The sequence below is a fragment of the Chlamydotis macqueenii genome, chromosome 32 (genome assembly GCF_036417535.1).
Source record: "Chlamydotis macqueenii isolate bChlMac1 chromosome 32, bChlMac1.mat, whole genome shotgun sequence".
Classification (NCBI taxonomy): domain Eukaryota; kingdom Metazoa; phylum Chordata; class Aves; order Otidiformes; family Otididae; genus Chlamydotis; species Chlamydotis macqueenii.
In genome coordinates this window covers 229,528-246,406 of record NC_141587.1, presented here as the reverse complement: position 1 = coordinate 246,406, position 16,879 = coordinate 229,528, and the positions used below count along the sequence as shown (strand labels likewise).

General features: G+C 55.0%; 2 protein-coding genes across 2 annotated transcripts in view; both read right to left on the bottom strand.

The window, feature by feature from the left end:
• The window catches only part of LOC147596912 (axonemal central pair apparatus protein HYDIN-like), a 33,525-nt gene extending 29,920 nt beyond the window's left edge, over positions 1-3,605 (bottom strand). Inside the window, exons 1-5 of the mRNA XM_086769217.1 lie at positions 3,533-3,605; positions 3,178-3,242; positions 2,994-3,110; positions 2,239-2,364; positions 456-575 (exon numbers count right to left, since the gene is read on the bottom strand). Of these exons, the coding sequence (XP_086625343.1) occupies positions 456-575; positions 2,239-2,364; positions 2,994-3,110; positions 3,178-3,242; positions 3,533-3,605 (501 nt within the window). The remainder of the gene's footprint in view (positions 1-455; positions 576-2,238; positions 2,365-2,993; positions 3,111-3,177; positions 3,243-3,532) is intronic.
• Positions 3,606-9,958: 6,353 nt separating this feature from the next.
• Positions 9,959-13,454, bottom strand: LOC104481655 (ubiquitin carboxyl-terminal hydrolase 36-like). Its single transcript, XM_086769216.1, has 6 exons — positions 13,226-13,454; positions 12,933-13,154; positions 12,080-12,190; positions 11,687-11,789; positions 10,815-10,872; positions 9,959-10,120 (listed from the first exon to the last, which is right to left on the bottom strand). Exons 1-6 carry the CDS (start codon positions 13,452-13,454, stop codon positions 9,959-9,961), a joined length of 885 nt encoding a protein of 294 aa, XP_086625342.1.
• Between the last annotated feature and the right edge of the window lie 3,425 nt (positions 13,455-16,879).

Here is a 16,879-nt window from a genome sequence, read left to right as displayed (position 1 = left end):
ATGCCATTTATTCCGGCATAAAGTGGAGCAGACAACCCCTGTGCTTTGACAGTGAGCTGCACAGAGGCAGCTAAACAGGCTGTGGAGGCAGCGGTGCCCTGCCAGAAACCAAGATTAACCAGGGAGCCCCCGGGACGTGGTGCACACGCCAAGGAAAGCAGGAGAGCAGATAAGAACTGCACAGCCCTCAACACTGCCATCAACCCAGGGCTTCCCAGGGGAAGGATGCTGACTAGAAAAGCTCCTTTGGGTGAGACACCACCATTGCATGGCCAAAATCAGGGGGAGAATCCCCAGCACGGGAAGATTTCCACCATCTTGCAAAACAAAGGCGGCGAGGCATTTCAGCCTGGAGGTGCTGTGCTGCAGCAGACAACTCGCTGTGCTATGTACCACGGGAATCACGCTGCTCTCCTCTTTCAGCACAGGTTAAACCTCCGCAGCTCAGCACTTACCTTGTCGGTGTTCCTCAGAACCAGCGGCACCTCGTAGACCTCGCGGGGGACATAGCTCTGAAATACCACCTCGGACGGGAAGGGCTGGAACAAGCTCTGGTCCAGGTCAACTGCTGAGAACTGGAGATACAAGACAGACAGCAGGGAGAGGGTCAGCTGCTGGCAGGAGGATTCACAAATGAGAATCCAACATTGATCTTCAGCCAAGTACGGTCTCTTGGTGAGTACCTCTGTCCAGCTCACTCCAGGGAAACAGTAGCTCACCCACCCGTGTTCTGAGGTCATCAGAAGCTTCTGGACCACCTTACGCAGGCTCCAGCTAAGAATCTCTATCAGTAGGCGTTTCTCCAAGAGGTTTCCTTCTCAAAAACGCAAGGCAGTGCTTACCTCCAGCAGAGCCCTGTGCTAATGTAGTCACACAGCTCCAGAGCACTTACTGAAAGAGCCATGAGCGCTCATGGAGCAGTGGAACCCAAGAATTTACAGGAGACTCCATGGGAGACCATTTGGGGATGATCTTCACTCTGGGACCCAGCGACCAGGTCCCACATGGCCTCAAAGATCTCCTTTTGATACAGAGCCGAGAAACCAGGAAGGGGACAGAACCCTGGAGGGAAGGGCAAAAAGAAAGGATCACACTAGTGGGGAAATACAAGTGAGGGGAATGCTGACTGGTGATACGGTTCAGCTCTTTCCGCAGCGTTACTGCACAACTGCCGTAAGATTGGACTTGGCATCTCCTGTTCCCATGAGCTTTACATGGATGCTCTCTTGTATTCTATTACAGCCGTTGTATTTAATGCCACTGCAGAAGCATGCCTGGAAATACGCACAAACCGCAGATGTTCACAGAGCAGAGGCATTCCTTTGAGAAAATTCCTCCCTGCTGTGTCTCCCCTCTTCCAGCTGCCCTGTTCCCACTCTAAGGACACAGGCAGATCTCCTGCTCCTCCACAGAAATCACCGTCGTGCTGAAGCCAGCAGCCGCAGCACACTGCCCAGCACTTCTGTGCTTGTCTGATGCGCTCCCAACCTCCTGCGCTGTCTAGTGCAATCCCTAACCAACCCGTGACAGGTCTCTTGCTGGCAATTTTCTGCTCAACAGCCACCTCAGCCATCCACCCAACCGGACTGTGTGCTATCCTGAGCAGTCCTGGAAGAAAAGCAGTTTTAAACACACGCCTCAGTAAACATTGGTCCAGACAGAGCACGTCCACTCCACTGCCGGGGGATTCCCCTGTATCTCTCAGGATCCTGCAGCCTGCAAATCTCACAGCCCCGAAGGGTCCCACGTGCTGGTCCAACCCAAAGCATTCATGCAGTTGGTTTTGTGAAATCTGGAGTCATTGCCTGCAGCCTACAAAGGCCAATGCTGCCACCGCTGAGGGAGTCACGACCCCAGGCAGTTGCCAGTGGCTACACCAAAGCAAGAGGTGGCTATTTCAGAGGGAGGACGGAAAATGGCAAGCCCGTGGCCTGCCCCAGCTTGCTCCCAGTATCGTGCTTTAGCAATGGTAGCTAAACTCCAGCAAACCCCCCCAACTTCAGCAGAGGTATTTTTATTGGCTTAGCGCAGATCAGGACACCAACGTCTCGCCGGGGAAAAATGTTCTGCCTTTCCTCCGGCAGAAGGCAGAAGGAACTCCAGCCCCACCACCAGTTTGAAAGGACAACAGGACCCAGTCACCGAGGCACTGAGAGAAGCTGGAGGCAAGCCTGTCACGAGCACGCACCCTCTTCACATGGCACGTCAAACAGCAAGGAAAGGGCAGGAAAAGGCTACCTTTTGATGGGAGGTTTCGCTCATGTCTGGAAGCTCGATAGTGCGGAGCCGCCTCATCTCCCGAGTGCTGGCCAGCCTCTGCTTGCTGGTGAGAGACATCTCCTTCAGGAAGGCAGCGGGAGTCAGCTGAAACGCAAAACACCAGCAAGAGCTACAGAAACACCTTGGCTCAGAAAGGCTTTTCTTGTTCAAGGGCCACCAATCTACAATTTGTGGTCACGGCCTCTCAGATAGTCCTGGACGTCCCCTCAGCTACCTGCTGAAGTACTTAACACCAGTCAATTAATGACACAGCCTGGAATACACACGCTCCAAGCAAGCGGCTCTGTCCCATTAGCTGCTCCTTCATGATGTGATGGGACCTGTGTGGGGATTTCTGCGCTTCGGGCAGCGGTTTCCTCTTTGGCTTTGCTGGATGGAGCCAGTGACCCTTGAAGGGAGCGGGCAGGAGTTCTGAGAAATCCCCTAACTCCATCCCTGCGCAACGCTCACAACCAGTGGGCGTGTGGAGATGTCACCGCTGGGCGAGTCAGAGGAAGGCAGAACAGCAGCGTTGTGCCAAGGCTGACGGGGAAAGGAACGGCTCCAAGGTTTAGTCATCTCTTTGTAATGAGCACCAGCAGCACGGCAGCAGAGATGGGGAGGCGGCATCTGGCTTCCCAGTGCTGCTGGACAACAGGAGGGGAAGGCAGAGGAGGGATGCAGGGGGAGTTTCCAGCCTCAACGGCTCCTGCCTGGCCGCAGCAGGTACTTACAGGGACAGGCTCCTCTGCCTCTCGCTCCGGCTTCGCAGTGCGAGGTGCTACCTCCGTGCTCCGGGATCCATCAGCCGCCAGTGGAGGGAGCTTGCCAGTGGCCATGTCTCCGATCACCTGGAAGGGGCAACAGTGGGACTTTTAAAATCCAAATTCCCGTTCACAGCAGACCCAAAGGACACACCTGTCTGTCCAGGCTGTGGCGCGCTTCATACGTGGAGAGCACAAGCACCGCCTGCCATTTCGTTACTAGATCAGAGTTAAGCGGCAGAGTTAAGGCCCAGAGAAGTAAAACCCCAGAACAAACATTCCCTGAGCCGACACAGAGCCAAACCAGCCTTTTGCTGCGGGTGCAGTTCCACGTGCCACAAACGCGCACCAGGGCCTGCTCAGCGGCAATCACCTTGTCGACAGCATCTCAAGGAAGCCAGGCCAGGAGCAGAATTCCCAGGACCAGCCTCTTGCCCCTCCAGCCCACTGCTGAGTGGCTGAGTGCTTTCTAAACCAGGCCTTGGTGCCCAGGAAGCCCCACCCGGCACCTTTTATTCCAGTCCCGCTGTCCTCCATCACTTTGGTACTGTCATCCTGCAGTTTAATGCAAACCTCCACCATAGCTGAGATAATTGATAGGAGCCTGGCGTCATACTTCTCTGTTATTTCTTGGAATAAACTTCGGCTCTCAGCTGACAGTGAGGCGGACCAAGCTCCTTTCCAGGAGTCCGCTGGAGATCCCACAGCTCCACACGCTCTCATTTACCACCGTGGCTCCCGCCTGAAGCATTTGCAGGACTGTTTTCCCTTTTCCCAACTGCCTCTCCCAGCATTTGACCTCTGCTCTCCTGCCTTTGCCGCTTGCATCAACTCTCCCTTTTTTCTTGCTCTTTTCCTGGCACCTGGAGCACATTTCGTTGTGGCTGGCCATGCATCAGAGCTCCCACGCAGCCAGCGACTTTGGAAGGGAGAGCAGAAAGCAAAGGACGAGGAATGGATCTCCAGGGCGGCAGCCAGCAGCCAGACGCGGGGTCAGAGCTGACTCTGCAGCCCAGCCTCTCTCCCCGCTCTCGCAAAGGGGATGCCCCAGCACCGCTGTGTGGGGCAGGGGGTGCCAGCCCTCCCCGAGCTCGCCCACAGCCCCGGGTCTCTGCCCAGCCCCGCTCCCCAGCCCCTCCTCCTCAGCCCGAGCAGCCTGGGGGCACCGAAAGCCACCCTCCCAACTTGGGCCAGGGAGGGGACGCAGCCGCCCTCCCCCCAGAACCCCAGCATCCCTCACCTCGCCCACTGCCAGGGGACACAGGGGGACACACACACGCACACGGGATCGCAGCTGCCAGCCGGGCTGTTGCCCTTGTTCCCCGGGCAACAGGGCCGACGGGGCGGGGACAGGGGTGGCCCAAACACCGCCATGGCGACAGCAGGGACAGACAGCGCCTTCGGAACAAGATGGCGGGACACGGAGGCCAAGGGGACAGGGACACTTTCTCTGCTTTCTCGGCTGAGGAATCCCAGGCACGGAGCGGGTTGGGGAAGGGTCAGAAAGGGTCTGTGGCAGCACCAGACCCTGGAGCTCCCGTTCCCTGACCGTGTGACGCTGCCCAGCCCGACCCTTTCTCCCCAGAGCCACGTACGTCCCAGTCTCCACAGAAAATGAAGGGATGCTCACTGTCTATCCTTAAAAAAAAAAAAACAAAACAGGAATAATACTAGAGTTCTAACTGTCCAAACCGTAGGTGGCTTTTATGTAGTCTTCATGGAGATTCGTGGTTAGACGCTCTGCTAGAGATGCCTTTTTCTACTGCGGAGCGGTTGCTGCAGCATCTGAGCAGAGTTTCCATGGGAAAGATATAAAATACCGATGTAGGAGATGAAGTATCGCTCCCAAATGACGCATGGTGACACCTTTCTGACTGAAGGACAGAGTTTACAGCACGTTGCTGCAGAGAGCTGCGCCGCTGCTCGGCTGCCAAGAGCCGGGAGCTGGGGGCGGCTTTGGAGAGGGAGCAGCAGCTCCTGGCAGAGCGGCTCCAATCCGAGCGGGAGCAGCGACAGGCCCAGGAGGTGCAGCGGCTGCAGGAGCTGGACCAGTGGCAGCGGGCGGCAGAGGCCCACAAGCTCCCGTGCTGGAAGGAGGCCGAGCTTCGCCAGGAAGAGGAGCTGCTGCGGCGGGAGCGCACCGCCGCCCTTCAGCAGACGCAAGACCTGCAGCGGCAGCTGGCCGAGGAGACGGCGAGGCGCAGCGGGAGCAGCGGGGAGGCCCAAAGCAAGCTCCAGGACGTCCTCAGCACCTGGGAGGCGGATGGCTACCAGCCCACCTGCATCCGCCACCTGCAGAACCAGCTGCAGCTGGAGAGGAGACTCTTCACCACACACATCCTGCAGCGGTTCCAGGGCCAGCTGCCTGCAACTGCAGCCGGCTCTCAGAGCAGAAAAACCCCCTGCAGTGTCTTCTAGAAGACCTGCAGAGGCACGAGAGCGCCCGTGAGAGGGAGAGCTGCCTCCTGCGGAAGGAACGCTCACCAGATGTGTGGCAAGGAGGCAGAGAGGCTGCAGCAGAAAAATGCACACCCGTCTGCCTTTGGCTGGCAGCTGGAGGGAAGATCCAGGCAGCTGCAGGTGATCACCCGTCGCAGGATCAATAGTCACATGGATCACAGCAGTTGTTACCTATCTCTCTGCGTAACCTCACTCTCCCCACTCCAGTCACCATCTCAGGGCAGACGCTGGATGGCGGCCACCTCCTCCCCCTCCTCGCCATACTGCAGGCTGCTGCGGGAGAGCTCGGCCTGCGGGCAGGGGGTGTGGGTGAGGTGATGGCGGGTGGCCCCACGGCAGGCGTCACCCCACTGCTGTCCCACCAGCCTCACCGTCACGTCCTTGTGGCCGCCGGTCGGATGCCTGCGGCGATGGCGTCGAGAAGCCCGGTGGCCCATGGCTGCTGTGCGGTAGCAGGGCCACGGGGCACTGACTCTGTGTGCGGCGGGGGCTCCCATGCAGATGGGGGGTTCCAGAGCGCGGGGGTGGGCAGAGGGAGAGGAGACAAAGGGGGGCAGCGGGGAGGGATGAAGAGGGGCCCCGGGCCTGGGCCAGGCACAGCTCAGCCTCGGGGCAGGCCCCACCTGCGCCATGGCACCGCTGGGCCTGGCTCCGGCAGAGCCCGCCTTCTGCTCACCTCGCTCTTCACTGCCATAGGCTGGGAGGGCTGTCCGTCTCCTCCTCTGAGGCGATGCTGCCCCTGATTGGCCCCCATGTGCTCAGGCTGCTGGGCTGCAGAGCCCGCCCTTCCTTGAGGAGGTGACCTCTGATTGGCGGCCTCAGCTGTCACTCTACCCAGGTGAGGTGCCCGCCCTGCGCTGATGGGATCCTGCCTCGGATTGGTCCCCTGGGCCGTCACTCCGCTCTGGTTTGGGCCTGCCTGGGGGTAATCTGGCTCTGATTGGCCGCCAGCTGGCGGGGCTGCTGGGCTGCAGTGCCCGCCCTCCCCTGAGGCAATGCTGCCTCTGACTGGCTGTCTGGGATTTCCCGCTGCTCCTCCCACCCAACGACTGGTCAGACAGCTTATCAATCACCCGCCTGCTCTGTCAGCTGCAGGAATCCTTACGCCTGGAACACGTCTGCTACCGTGAATAAAGCCCTGCACGCTCTAGCACCTCAGCAAGGTGCTGCTCGGCATCGCTGTCATGAAGACACTTCTTCCAGGGCCTTGCTGTGGCCTTGATCTGGCACAGACACGCACAGAAAAATGTGCTTGCGGCAGACTGTACTAAAGCCCAGATCCGTCAGGGCCGAGAGGGCTCGCTGCACAAGGGAAATGCTCTCTCCTCTGCTGAAGTGCGGTTGAGGCGACTGAACTTACGTCTTCGTTCTAGGGTTGATTTTAAGTTCCTTCTTAATGGAAATTCTAAGTTTAGAGTACCTTTTCAGCTTAAATCCCCCTTCCTTTCCCTAGCTTAACAAGAAAGGGGGGATGCAATGAAGGGTTTGTAAGGCGAGTATGGACCTTCCAGCCGTTTCCTTGAGTTTTCTGGCAAATAAATCTCTTGGGAGATGAAGCTGTAGTCACATGGTTCTAAATACCACTGCTCATCATGCTTTTTAGGCTTGACTGACTCTCCCCGATGAGCGCGCTGTTGGCAAACAGTGTGGCATTCTCCCTCAGGGCTGGAGGGGCCGGTCTCACCCCCCCGGGCCCTCTCCCTCTGGAGTTCGGGGCAGGGCGGGACCAGCGTCTCCAGCCGGGCAGAAAAGCTTTCTGAGCAGCGGAGAGAAGCGGAGCTCAGCGTGGGGACTGAAGCTGCCGTCACAGACGGCAATGTCCTGTCTGAAGGGAGGTTTGCTGTCTCCTCTGCGGCCTCCTGGAAAAGAGCGCTCTGGGGCACTCAGAACCCTGGGCTCTGTTTGCCCCTTACACACAGACGTGTGTGACCCATCCAGCCTTCTTCAAAGGGAAGCTGTGCGTAGAACAATTTATGCTCTCCAGCATTTTTAAACGGGTATTTAAGGTGCAGACTATTTGAAGGAGAAGATACTGACTGTACCTGAATTGAGAAAGATGTATGCTAGTATCATCATTTCATTTTGCACCACTAAAAGGACGCACAACTTATGAGCTGGAAAATTGTTTTTCCTGCTGAAATTCAGCCTCAGACACAGAAGCATTTAGAGGCTTTTTATTATCCTTCAGGAAGACAAAATACCCTTTTCTGTATTAATCTGGGCATCGTGTGCTGTAGGCAGGCCAAACTGCGTGTTCCGCCGCTACTAACGTCTTCACATTAAGTGATTTAACGACAGTTAGCACCACAGTCAGTTTTGTTCCAGGTGACTGTGTCCTTTCAACACACAAATTGTAACAGAACGACATCTTCAAATTATTGAAGGAGTTGGGGTTTATTTTAAGCAGTATTTGCTCAAATGTTTTTATGACACACTGGTCCAGATACCAGCAGGGTGTAAGGGGGTGACTGTCGATTATTTGGACCTTCAAGCCCCTATCGTTCAGATCAACCACTCATGGTTTCGTCTTCATATGCACTAACTCACCAAAGACTCCAACTCGTTTCAAAATTTTAATAAATGGTTCTCTCATATACACAGTCTTCCCCACAGTAACATAATCGCGATCGACATCTACAAAATAATTTCCATTAACATTTACAAAACACTTTACAGATACATTACTAATTTGTCTGAACTGAAACGGTTTACAAAACACATCCAAAACCCACAAAACATTAGTAAGACTATAGCAAAATTAAGGAATTTAAGACATACTAATAATGAAACTGGATACTACTCTTCCATATTGTTTCTACTCCTGATTCACACTGTTTCTCTATGGCTACTCCTTCTTTCATAAGCCTTCCTGTGATATGGTGGAACACCTCTGTATCTGTTAACGCTCCCCGGCTCTCGTCCCCCTTCAGGTACAGTCCGTTCAGTGGGAGTCCGACCTCTAAACCCTGGGGACCTCGATCGTGAACGGTATCTTCTGTAGGGGGGTGACCTTGATCTGGAATGGTGAGAGCCACGTGACCTTGACCTGGAACGAGAGTTACGGCTCTTCCCTTTGTCTCTTCTTGGATGAGGTGGTGATCGCAGGTAGGAATGGGAACGGGAATGGCTAAGTGATCGAGAGGAGGAGTTAGTGCGGGAGGAACTTGATCTTGAATTGGAGTAGCTGAAAGAGTAAGATGAAGCACTATGAGGAGATTTGGATCTTAAAAAAACACAACACAAAAAATAGATGATGTTGATTCAAAACAGTCACTCTCCCCAGTTCTTTACCTCCCAAATTTGGTTTGGTTTCTTTACCTCTCCACAACTGCTGCTTTGTCAGTGGAAAAGCAAACAGGAAGGGTCAGTGTATGTATGGTCTGTCCCATGAACGACCATAGCTGTTGACTGATTTAAACTGGTGCATACTGGCCGCTACTGGTATGTGAACGTGCACATTTTAATCTACTCCACAACTACATCCAGTGCAAATCAGTTGTGTTGCAGTAAGATAGAAAAAGAGCAAGTCCTAACGGCTACAGGGCAGTAACAAACACCAAGAAAACGTGATTTGGCCTGGAGACAGTAAAGCTCAACTCTAAAAGGCCAGCTTAGTCTACTTCGCTTCATACTTAGGTGGTGATTGGAACGGGGTGAAAAATACTTGTCCTGCAATCCTACATACAGGGCTATTTGATCAACACTTCTAGCCAGGTGTCCCAGCAAAATCTGGCACATACCTCTCGCTCTGACCAAGGACAGCGATCGCATTTCAAGCAAAATCATATCGTAACGCTTCTACACTGCGCCTCTCGTCATACGACTCCATGCCATTACTCTAGGAAAGACCCTGACAGCATGACTAAGAGAGAGTCCCGGTTAAAATCTCTCCGTGTATCCACAGGAGATACAGAAAAGAGGAAATGAAGACAATTTCTCTCATGTATCTCCTCCCCGGTGCTTTGAGGCGATGCTTACAAGCAGAACAGGGAGACGCAGGAAATCCAGCAGCCACACCTATTCAGTTTCTAGCCTCCTCACGGCTGCCGGGAGGAGAAGGCTGTCATTACAGAGAAGCTTTAGCAAAAGCGACGCTTGTTCCTTAACAACTGCTGTCCGTCACCTGTAACCGCTGCCGTATCTGAGCTGGCAACCCACACATGAAACTGCCATCACTGCTGATCTCCTGAACCATCCACTGCATCTGACGACAGAGAGGTGGAGTGGAACTCCTCCTGATCCTTCTAGACAATCTGCTTCTCCTTCACGGAGGAACCGAGAGGAAACGGCCTTACGCTGCACCAGGGGAGGTTTAGATTGGATATCAGGAAAAATCTCTTCACCAAAGGGTGGTCAGGCACTGGAACCGGCTGCCCGAGGAAGTGGTTGAGTCATCATCCCTGAAGGTGTTTAAAAGACGTGTAGATGTGGCCCTTAGGGACTTGGGGTTTAGTGGTGGACCTGGCAGTGTTGGGCTACCGGTTGGACTCCATGATCTTCAAGGCCTTTCCCAGGCTGAAGGAGTCGATGATTCTATCAAGGAGGTGCCTGTGTTGCTGGGATGGTGTTTGCAGGAGCCCTTGGCAGTGCTGTTGGTACCCAAGCTGATGGCGTGTTGGCAGGAGCTGGGGGATATTCTGGAGGGGGGACAGTGTACCCAGCCGCTGGAGGCTGCCCAGGTGGAAACTGAGGAGGAAACGGTGGTGGTGGTACCCCCGGAGGAAGAGGAAGCGCATGGGGCTCTCTGTTCATTTGAGACTACACTCGTTTCTTGATCCTCACACTTGCCTTGCACATCCTCACCCCCAACAGTTCTCTCCAACTGAGAGAAAGCATCTTGGCCAGTTGAGATGAGTGAACTGAAGAAATTCCAAGTTCTCATAAAATAACAGTGTGGAATTTTCCAATCATTTGCTCCATCAGTATCGGCTAAGTTGTTAAAGGAATCATGTCAGAGGCCGATTTCTATTGGGAAATCAATTTCTACAGCCCTGTTCAGCCAGCAATCAAAAGGCTGGCTTTCCACCTGATCCTTTATTAGATTTAGTTTTTATATGTAATTATGGTTTGCTCAAAAATATTCATTGTTCAGAGTCCTCTTTTCAATCATGTAGCAGAGGTTTTTGTAAAATAATCTTACTGCAAGCACAGAACCCCTTTGTTAAAGCCAAGTCCAATTAAGCCATTTAAAAATTAATTACCACCTGTATTTTCCACAGCTCTCTGCGCATACGTATTCCATTATAAATCAGCTGCTGTATAAGTGATGTGTTACGGCCTCATTTAACAGGTGACAAGTAGTCACCTGCTGCATTTCTGTAGAACACTTACCGTTCCCAGCCCGGTCTGGCGCCTGAGGAGTGAACTGCAGTGGCTCTCATGGGGTGACCTTTTGGAGTGGGGAGAGGGAAAAGGGAAAAAAAATCCCATTCAGTTTATCTGAAAATATTTTATTTAAGAAATTCTGAAGTTCCTGTCACTTACCAGCTGTGGGTATGGGCTGTCCTGGGGGGCCCAGCAGACTCGGCAGTGCTGGCTGTCTCAGTGCAGGAGCCTGACAGCCCTTGTGAATACATGCAAGAGTTGCAAAATAAGCTCTACTGAAATACAAGACTCGCTGCTTGTGTTGACATAAAACTGAGCTTCTCTTCCAACACACTGCCGACAGACAGCGAGGAAGATGTAGCGAGTTCAGCAGCACTCACCAGAGCAGCAGGAGGGGTAACAGCCAGGAGCGGTGGTGGAGGTGGTGGCAGTTCTCTCTAGAAGGAGCAGAAACTCCTGGCCGCAGCTCAGAGCTGGGCGCTGCACACAGAGGCCACGCAGGCTGCCCGGGACAAAGGGCCCAAGGGAAAGCTGCTCTCCCGCAGCCACAGAGCTGGGGATGCCCTAGCAAGCACGCCTGCATTCCTCAACCACTGGGACAGCAGCCAAACCCGTAGCAGCCTCAGCATTTGGGGACAGGAGCGCAGCTGTGCTGGGGCAGAGGGGTCAGGAGAAGGGAGGAGGCAGACAACAGCCCAGAGCTGTGTCACAGAGGGGCAGAGTGGGGCCATGCACCGCAGGCCCCTGGAGGCAGCACCTCCCTCTAGGAGTCCCAAGTGGGGGACACGCTCACCCCACCGTCCCCTCCCGCGGGCGCAGGGGACCAGCGAGGGGGCAGCGCAGAAGAGCAGCCGTGGGCCGTCAGAGGCCCCACATACCTGCTAGAGCCATTCAGGCAGGCCTTCTGCATGGCATCAAGGGTGCAACGCAAGAAGTAGTGCGAGTCCCCCTGCGTGCCGAACTGGATGTATTGGGCAATCCCTGCAGGAGAGGGAGGAATCAGCCCCAGCAAGTGCTACAACAGATGCTGGCCCTCCCTCCTACCCTCCCTCGGGGCAGGGACTCGGGGTCTGAGCCCCCTCAACCCAAACCACACAACAGACTCATGCCGGCCAGGGGGGAAGCTCCACGCAGCCCCCGGCAGGCTCCGTGAGTCACCTCTGAAGAGCCAGCCTGCCAAGACCTGCCCCGATCTCAAAGGTTCTGCTCCCGGCTTAGGCACCGCGCTCCTGCACGGTGACGGGAGGGGAGGGAAGGGCAGCCATCCTTACGCTTGAGGCTCTGGATGACAGACACTGGCTTTATTGCTGTGCCGCTGCTGGAAAAAGCCTGGATCGTGTGCTTCTCCATAACACACAGCATGCAAAAGCCTCTTCGCTGGCCTGCAGCAGGAGAGAAGACAGGACATCGGGACAAACTCCGGAGAGATGGAGGCAGGACAGGGGGCGGGGGACCTCCGGTCCAACACAGCTCAGCCGCGCTCAGTTTTCCCTAGGAGCTCTGTGCTCCGGTGCAGCTCGGGGGCATCCCGGGTGCACAGGGACCAGCACACGCCACCCTAGCTGGCGCAGCCCGAGTCACAGTACCAGCCAGCGCAACCCCCCAGATGAGACACTGTCTACGTGGATGGAAAACAGGTCACAGGGACGTGCTGGAGGAGCCCAGCGCTCGGCCCTGAGGGGCAGACTCCAGCAGAGCCCTACGCACAGGGCTGTGAGCCCCGCGTGCTCCCCTTGGGCACAGCTGGGAGCGGTGCCCGCCGGACTCCCTTTCAAAGCCCCCCAGCAACAGCAGCTGCTGCCTGCACGCAGCCTTGGGCCCTGCCCTCACGTGCTCCCCGCAGGCAGGGGCTGTGTGGGACCCCCAGCTCAGCCCCCAGGAAGCCAGCAGACCCCTTTGGACCCATCTCAGTCCTGCCTACGCCCAGCTGACACAAAGCCTCCCCAGACACAAGGATGACCTCTGGACGGAGAAACAGGCAGGAGGGAGCAGAGCAGGCACATCCCGACACCCGCACGGCCCTGGCCAGAGCCACGCACAGAGGTGCTGAGCGCGGCGCCGGGAGCAGGACAGGCGGGCGCTCCTCCTCCCCTGCCGCCCGCCGAGCCGGGCCTCCCCACTCACAGGTCTGGCTGTGCTCCCCGGAGAGCAGGTAGTTGGCGAGCGGCGGCGTGTGGGTCAGGCACTGCAGGCCGGCGTTGAGGAAGCAGGTGTTCCCCACGTTGTGCAGCCCGGCGCCGACTGGGTACATCTGCTCCCACTCCATGGAGAGGCGCTCCGCAGGGAAGAGCACCTTCTGGGGTGCGGGGATGCCATCTCCCACGCTCCCCGACTCACGGCCACTGCCTGCGGGGAGAGGGGCGGTGAGCCGCAGGGCTGCGAGCGCGGGGAGGCTCCCCCTCACCCTCTCTGCCTACCCTGCTTGCCGGGCAGCCCCTCCTCGGGGCCGCGCTGGCCGTCAGCGGCCTCAGCCTGGGGGCCGAGCAGCGGGTACTTGCCCCGCAGCCGCTCCCACGGGCAGGAGGAGCAGCGGCTGGCGGGCTCCAACTCCATCTCCTGCAGCTTCTCCAACGAGGCAGCCAGCAGCCCACCCAGCTCCCCCTCCTCGCCCGCCTCCCTGCGGCCCAGCTTCAGCACCTCCTCCATCTTCCTCCCGGTCAGGATGATCCAGTCCAGTGGCCCTGGCTGCACAGCCAGCAGACAGGTGACCGGGCGTGGCCGGACTGTTCTGTTTGCTTCCGCTCGTGGCGCCAGGCAGCGTCTTGGCGGGGCAACGGAACGTGGCCTAGAACCACCGCTGGCCCAGCCCCTCTGCTTGGTGCCCCTAAAGCCCTGGCGGGACGCTGAGGCCAGGGCACCGCAGTCGCCGTAGCCACCAAACACACCGGCCTGGCAGCGCTGTGTGCCGGACAGGGAGCGGAGGCCGAGCCGGGGCTGCAGGCCCCAACTCAGAGCAGAGCCCACCGCCCTGTGTGCTGCGGTAGGCGCCGCTGACGAGGACACACCGCCTTGCCCTCACCATGTCCTGCCTGCACTATAAGTTCTCCTCCAGCCTCAAGAACCACACGCTGATCTTCAACGGCCTGCACATCTCCCTGCGCGACCTCAAGCACCAGATCATGGCCCGGGAGAAGCTGAAGGCGCCCAACAGCGACCTGCAGATCACCAACGCCCAGACCAAAGAAGGTGCGTGGGGGCGGCGGGCGCGGGGTGGGAAGCGACAATGGGATTCGCCCTCCATCCCTAGCTGGGACTTGTGCTGGGAGCCCCACAGAGCTGTTCCTTCCTCGCGGCTCTTCTGACAACCACCGCCAGAGCTGTGTTTCTGTCTGTCTGTTTCAGCTGTGTAGTCTCAAATGAACAGAGAGCCCCATGCGCTTCCTCTTCCTCCAGGGGTACCACCACCACCGTTTCCTCCTCAGTTTCCACCTGGGCAGCCTCCAGCGGCTGGGTACACTGTCCCCCCTCCAGAATATCCCCCAGCTCCTGCCAACACGCCATCAGCTTGGGTACCAACAGCACTGCCAAGGGCTCCTGCAAACACCATCCCAGCAACACAGGCACCTCCTTGATAGAATCATCGACTCCTTCAGCCTGGGAAAGGCCTTGAAGATCATGGAGTCCAACCGGTAGCCCAACACTGCCAGGTCCACCACTAAACCCCAAGTCCCTAAGGGCCACATCTACACGTCTTTTAAACACCTTCAGGGATGATGACTCAACCACTTCCTCGGGCAGCCGGTTCCAGTGCCTGACCACCCTTTGGTGAAGAGATTTTTCCTGATATCCAATCTAAACCTCCCCTGGTGCAGCGTAAGGCCGTTTCCTCTCGGTTCCTCCGTGAAGGAGAAGCAGATTGTCTAGAAGGATCAGGAGGAGTTCCACTCCACCTCTCTGTCGTCAGATGCAGTGGATGGTTCAGGAGATCAGCAGTGATGGCAGTTTCATGTGTGGGTTGCCAGCTCAGATACGGCAGCGGTTACAGGTGACGGACAGCAGTTGTTAAGGAACAAGCGTCGCTTTTGCTAAAGCTTCTCTGTAATGACAGCCTTCTCCTCCCGGCAGCCGTGAGGAGGCTAGAAACTGAATAGGTGTGGCTGCTGGATTTCCTGCGTCTCCCTGTTCTGCTTGTAAGCATCGCCTCAAAGCACCGGGGAGGAGATACATGAGAGAAATTGTCTTCATTTCCTCTTTTCTGTATCTCCTGTGGATACACGGAGAGATTTTAACCGGGACTCTCTCTTAGTCATGCTGTCAGGGTCTTTCCTAGAGTAATGGCATGGAGTCGTATGACGAGAGGCGCAGTGTAGAAGCGTTACGATATGATTTTGCTTGAAATGCGATCGCTGTCCTTGGTCAGAGCGAGAGGTATGTGCCAGATTTTGCTGGGACACCTGGCTAGAAGTGTTGATCAAATAGCCCTGTATGTAGGATTGCAGGACAAGTATTTTTCACCCCGTTCCAATCACCACCTAAGTATGAAGCGAAGTAGACTAAGCTGGCCTTTTAGAGTTGAGCTTTACTGTCTCCAGGCCAAATCACGTTTTCTTGGTGTTTGTTACTGCCCTGTAGCCGTTAGGACTTGCTCTTTTTCTATCTTACTGCAACACAACTGATTTGCACTGGATGTAGTTGTGGAGTAGATTAAAATGTGCACGTTCACATACCAGTAGCGGCCAGTATGCACCAGTTTAAATCAGTCAACAGCTATGGTCGTTCATGGGACAGACCATACATACACTGACCCTTCCTGTTTGCTTTTCCACTGACAAAGCAGCAGTTGTGGAGAGGTAAAGAAACCAAACCAAATTTGGGAGGTAAAGAACTGGGGAGAGTGACTGTTTTGAATCAACATCATCTATTTTTTGTGTTGTGTTTTTTTAAGATCCAAATCTCCTCATAGTGCTTCATCTTACTCTTTCAGCTACTCCAATTCAAGATCAAGTTCCTCCCGCACTAACTCCTCCTCTCGATCACTTAGCCATTCCCGTTCCCATTCCTACCTGCGATCACCACCTCATCCAAGAAGAGACAAAGGGAAGAGCCGTAACTCTCGTTCCAGGTCAAGGTCACGTGGCTCTCACCATTCCAGATCAAGGTCACCCCCCTACAGAAGATACCGTTCACGATCGAGGTCCCCAGGGTTTAGAGGTCGGACTCCCACTGAACGGACTGTACCTGAAGGGGGACGAGAGCCGGGGAGCGTTAACAGATACAGAGGTGTTCCACCATATCACAGGAAGGCTTATGAAAGAAGGAGTAGCCATAGAGAAACAGTGTGAATCAGGAGTAGAAACAATATGGAAGAGTAGTATCCAGTTTCATTATTAGTATGTCTTAAATTCCTTAATTTTGCTATAGTCTTACTAATGTTTTGTGGGTTTTGGATGTGTTTTGTAAACCGTTTCAGTTCAGACAAATTAGTAATGTATCTGTAAAGTGTTTTGTAAATGTTAATGGAAATTATTTTGTAGATGTCGATCGCGATTATGTTACTGTGGGGAAGACTGTGTATATGAGAGAACCATTTATTAAAATTTTGAAACGAGTTGGAGTCTTTGGTGAGTTAGTGCATATGAAGACGAAACCATGAGTGGTTGATCTGAACGATAGGGGCTTGAAGGTCCAAATAATCGACAGTCACCCCCTTACACCCTGCTGGTATCTGGACCAGTGTGTCATAAAAACATTTGAGCAAATACTGCTTAAAATAAACCCCAACTCCTTCAATAATTTGAAGATGTCGTTCTGTTACAATTTGTGTGTTGAAAGGACACAGTCACCTGGAACAAAACTGACTGTGGTGCTAACTGTCGTTAAATCACTTAATGTGAAGACGTTAGTAGCGGCGGAACACGCAGTTTGGCCTGCCTACAGCACACGATGCCCAGATTAATACAGAAAAGGGTATTTTGTCTTCCTGAAGGATAATAAAAAGCCTCTAAATGCTTCTGTGTCTGAGGCTGAATTTCAGCAGGAAAAACAATTTTCCAGCTCATAAGTTGTGCGTCCTTTTAGTGGTGCAAAATGAAATGATGATACTAGCATACATCTTTCTCAATTCAGGTACA